The 4,781-nt window shown below is 33.1% G+C and overlaps 1 protein-coding gene across 1 annotated transcript in view; it reads right to left on the bottom strand.

Moving 5' to 3' along the window:
• DEFB110 (defensin beta 110) overlaps nt 1-1,137 on the bottom strand; it is a 6,391-nt gene extending 5,254 nt beyond the window's left edge. Inside the window, exons 1-2 of the mRNA XM_019628135.1 lie at nt 1,083-1,137; nt 349-376 (exon numbers count right to left, since the gene is read on the bottom strand). Of these exons, the coding sequence (XP_019483680.1) occupies nt 349-376; nt 1,083-1,137 (83 nt within the window). The remainder of the gene's footprint in view (nt 1-348; nt 377-1,082) is intronic.
• Between the last annotated feature and the right edge of the window lie 3,644 nt (nt 1,138-4,781).

The raw sequence follows: 4,781 nt of genomic DNA, 5'->3' as shown, positions 1-4,781 counted from the left end.
TTGCAACCTTTAAATGACGATTTATCAGTTTGTTATGTGTAAATTTGTAGATTGTCATCATGGATTCTATAATAATAACAAAGATAAGTTAATTTAGTCTCGTAGGCCTCTACTATGATGTCTAGTGGACCTAGAAAAATCATTCAGGAACTAAAAAAGGAATATTTTCCTGAGGGTTAGTATATGTGAGCCTGATTTCAGTGCCACTATCATAAATTGGGTAGACTTGAGCTCATCCTTAAGCTCTTTAAGAAGATAGAGTAGGCTCAACGATCACTCCATATCCAAAACTTATTATTCTATTTCTGTACAATTAATACTACACATCAATTCAGAAGAAAAGACTACGTTATGCAACTGATGTGAAGAGGTAATCCTTGAGAGGGAAAAATTCTCATGAAAAATACAGCTCATGCACAAGGTATTACACTCAACATTAATGTGGTCTCTAGCACTCAAAGCCACAAAGAGAAGTGACTAAAAATATTTAAAGAAAGGCCAAGAAGGGACATGATTTGCCTAAGGCTTCCTACTAATTGGGGGTAGTATACTGGCATAGGTTAAAAAGAAGGAAAAGGTAAATAGATCATTCCCTAAAACAGAACCATCTACTCTTTACCAGTTGATTATGTGAAAGAATTTTTCTCAGCAAGAATAGATTTTCACTAATTGTTTCAGGATGAAAGTGATGAGAGTAATGTACTGACCTCAATTATTTTAAAACTTTTCATCTTGAAATCATTTTAAATTTACAGAAAAGTTGCAAAGATAATGGAGGCCAACATCCCCTTATGGTAACATCTCACTTAACCCTGTTACATTTATCAAAACTAAGAAATTATTATTGGTATAATACTATTAACTAAACCACACACTTTATTTCTATATCACCAGTTTTCCCATTATTGTTGGTTTGTTTGTTTTTTCTCCTGTTCCAGGGTCCAATTCAGAGTATCATGTTCATTTAGTATAAAAATCTTTTAATCCCCATGTTTTTATCATGGGGATTTCTTTAACAAGAAACAACTGATGTCTTTTCAAATTCATTAGCACAAATATGCCCATAAAGATTTCTATGTTACCTGGTAAAATTGTGACCCAAAAGAGCAGAATAAAGAAAAAGAGATGAATCTTCATGGTAGAGAATTTCTTAGGAAAAAAATATCAACAGATCTTTTTCCAGTCAGGTTTGTCAAATAAGGAAACAGAGAACCCTTTTTATTTATAGATTCTCCTGGGAAGTGGTTCTAACTACTGAGGCTTATCAATAGCAAGAACATTTGTATGCTTGGTTGAATTGTGCTATGTTCAAAGAGCATGGTCACAAAAAAATTATTATTAATTTTTTCTATTGCGTTACCTTAAATAAACTATCATGAAAACACAATCTTTAAGGGACTTTTAAGTGATATGAGTTTGGATTGCTAAAACATCATGGTAAAAATGTTTCAAAAATATAATTCTCTGTTATATGTTACTTATAATGCTACATATGTTAATGATCTTAATATTAAGCTATTGAATGTTTGAATCATAGGATTTTGTAGCTGAAAGTTTCCACTGAGATCACTTTTGTTTACAGATGAAAACAATGAGAACTAGGGAAGTTAAATGATTTATTTTAATTCAGATAATGTGTAATTATTTAAATGTAATATGATCAGGAAATTGTGGATTCATTAATGAGTACGAGAAATACTTTACACAATAGGTTTTTAAATGACATAATTTTCTTATAATAAATCATCAGATTTCACAATTCTAGGTTCAATGTTTTTAATTCTGCTTATGGAACTGGAAGTGACTTCTGATCCAATTTGAACACTGCCCAAGTCTACTATTTCAGATATACATGGAAGAACTAGAAGTTTTACACAGTATCCAGAAGCTGATGCTGTAGTTAGAGAACAATTAATCAATTCCTCTTACCACAGAATCAAGGAATTTCTAGAACGTTGTTCTCAAACATTAGCTTATCACAATCCTCTAGAGGGCTTATTAAAAACAGATTGGATATTAGCCCCTTATCAGAGGTGTTGTTTCCAAAAATCTTCTCCCATTTGGTTGGTTGCCTTTTTATTTTGTCAAAAACATTTATCTGTAAGGATATATGTGCTTTGATGTTCATTTCAGCTTTATTTACAGTGGCCAAGACATGGAAACAACCAAAGTGTCCTTTGATAGATACCGTAATTGGATAAAAAAGCTGTGGTATATGTACACAATGGAATACTATTCTCCCATAAGAAAAGATAAAATAGTGCCATTTGCAACAATATGGATATATCTTGAGATTATTATGCTAAGTGAAATAAGTCAGACAGAAAAAGTTGAGAACCATATGACTTCACTAGCATGTGGGATATAAAACTAAAAACAACAAAGGAACAAGACAGACAAATGAAGAAACAAAAACTCATAGACGTAGACCATACTTTAGTGGTACCAGAGGGTAAGGGGGAAGGGGGGTGGTAGATGAGGGTAAAACGAATCAAATATATGGTAATGGAAGGAGAACTGACTCTGGGTGGTGAACACACAATGTGAAATATAGATGATCTATTACAGAATTGTACACCTGAAACCTATGTAACTTTACTAACAATTGNTAATTGAGACACACGTCTGATGAGAGATGACATTGATTAAGAAAAAAAAATGAGACTGTCTAGAAGGTGTGGCCATCATTGGCCATCACATGATTTCTAAAATTACCAGTGTTCTGAGCTACATGTTTCATATTGTAGCTTGGAGACTGACAATCACTAGAAGTTTATTACTTAGGATAGTTGGAGATACTTGGGAAATTGTGGGATGTAGTTTGATAGGCTGTAAGATCAATTCCAAGCCAAATATATTTTTAATTTTATATTTTACATTATATGTTGGCCCATATGTTTTCAGAAAGAAGCCCTTTGTTTTGGAATGTTAGAACTACATGGGGCTTAGGTGCATTGACCCCCACCCCCAGACACACACACACACAAAGTTGAAAATCCACATATAACTTTTGACTCCCTCAAAACTTAACTACTAATAGCTACTGTTAACTGGAAGCCTTACCAATAACATAAATAGTGGGCTAATACATATTTTGGATGTTATATGTATTACATACTGTATTCTTATAATACAGTAAGCTACAGAAAAAAAGTGTTATTAAGAAGAAAATCATAAGGAAGAGAGAATGCATTTAGAGTATTTATTGAAAAAAAATCCATGTTTCAGTGGACCACACAGTTCAGAGCTGTGTTGTTTAAGGGTCAACTATATGCTCCTTGTTAAGCTCTAAACCAGCTCCTAGAGCAGGGTTTTTCATCTAGGCACTATTGACCTTTTGGGTTGAACAGGTTTTTTTTTTTGCTGTGGGATGCTATCCTGTTCACTGAAGGATGTTTAGCAGCATCTCTGGCCTCTACCCACTAGACACCAGTAGTTCCAGTTGTGACAACCTAAAATGTCTTCAGACATTGCCTAATGTCTCTTTGGAAACAAAGTTGCCTGTCACTGAAAACCATCTTCTAGTGATANAATCAAACCCTCTCAAGTTACAGGAGAGAAAAGTGAAATCAAGAGAAATTAATTTATTTGCTTAACAATTGTTATCCTTTAAAAAATATTTCAAGTTATAAAATACAAATGGAAACGTTGGACTTAAATCAAATGTGAGAACTTTGGTTTAGCTATTTTTTTGTGTGGAAAAGAAAAAAAATTGAAAATTCAATATCAGCTGACAGGAGGAAGACCACTTCAATATACCATGATGTAGCACTTATTCAATAAATATTTATTGAGCTCTAAATTTTGCCAAGTTGGAATTTGCTACAATATGATGGCATATTAGAGGAAAAATCAGAGTTTAAGTATTAACCCACAGGGTGACATCAACCAAAATGATGGGGGTGAAGACCTTTAAGAATCTGCTCCTCCAAAAAAGCAATGTAAAAACTGGTGAAAACTATCACAATTAACTGTTTTAGAACTTTGGAAATAAAGGCTTGCAACAACTGAGAGAGTACTAATCCAAGAAAAATCACCAAATCTCTTAAGAAGAATGAGCTTTGTAACATTTCAACATACCCTAGTCCCATCCCTTACTCCTCAGCTCAGCAGAAACCTTGAAAAACAATGGTCCACATTCATGGTACCAGATGGAGTAGAACAAGGCTAGAGCTCTTCAAATTCTCACTGACAAAGAATGGTCATTATTTATCCTGTCAGGTAGTTTCCTGGAAGACCCCAGTTAAAGGTTTATCTTAATTTTTCCTGACCTAGAACATGTACAGTACTAAAGACACTCCCAAGGAGTATTTTTCAAAAACATTTATAGGCAAATGTTTTAGTCACTGTTATCTGAAGCAGTGGGTAATAGTTATGGTAAACAATAGTCTAACCAAAAAAATTGGAAGGAAAGCTTGAGGAAGAAAATCTGTATAGAGGCTTTGAAAGGGAATCCTTTTGGCTGAAATGGAAGGATACAAAATAGTAACTGGAATGAACATGAAAGAATAAGGAATACCACCAGTAAAGATCATTATATACTTTATCACTAAATATAAAAGAATAATTGTATTTTTATTTGTGACTTTTTTTTCCTACATGATTTAGAAGACAACTGCATGGAGCTATAAAGTTGCAAAAATTTTGCGTAATATTGAAATTAAGTTGGTATTAATACAAAGTAGATTCTTATGTGATGTTAGCTGTAATTTCCATTGCAATCTCTAAGAAAATAACTTTAAAAGTCTGAAAAGAAACAACCAGAGAAATAAAATGTTACA

This window comes from Hipposideros armiger, unplaced genomic scaffold (genome assembly GCF_001890085.2).
Source record: "Hipposideros armiger isolate ML-2016 unplaced genomic scaffold, ASM189008v1 scaffold_749, whole genome shotgun sequence".
In the NCBI taxonomy this organism is placed as follows: domain Eukaryota; kingdom Metazoa; phylum Chordata; class Mammalia; order Chiroptera; family Hipposideridae; genus Hipposideros; species Hipposideros armiger.
Note: the sequence above shows the minus strand (reverse complement) of the source record. Positions and strands in the feature narration are given on the sequence as shown.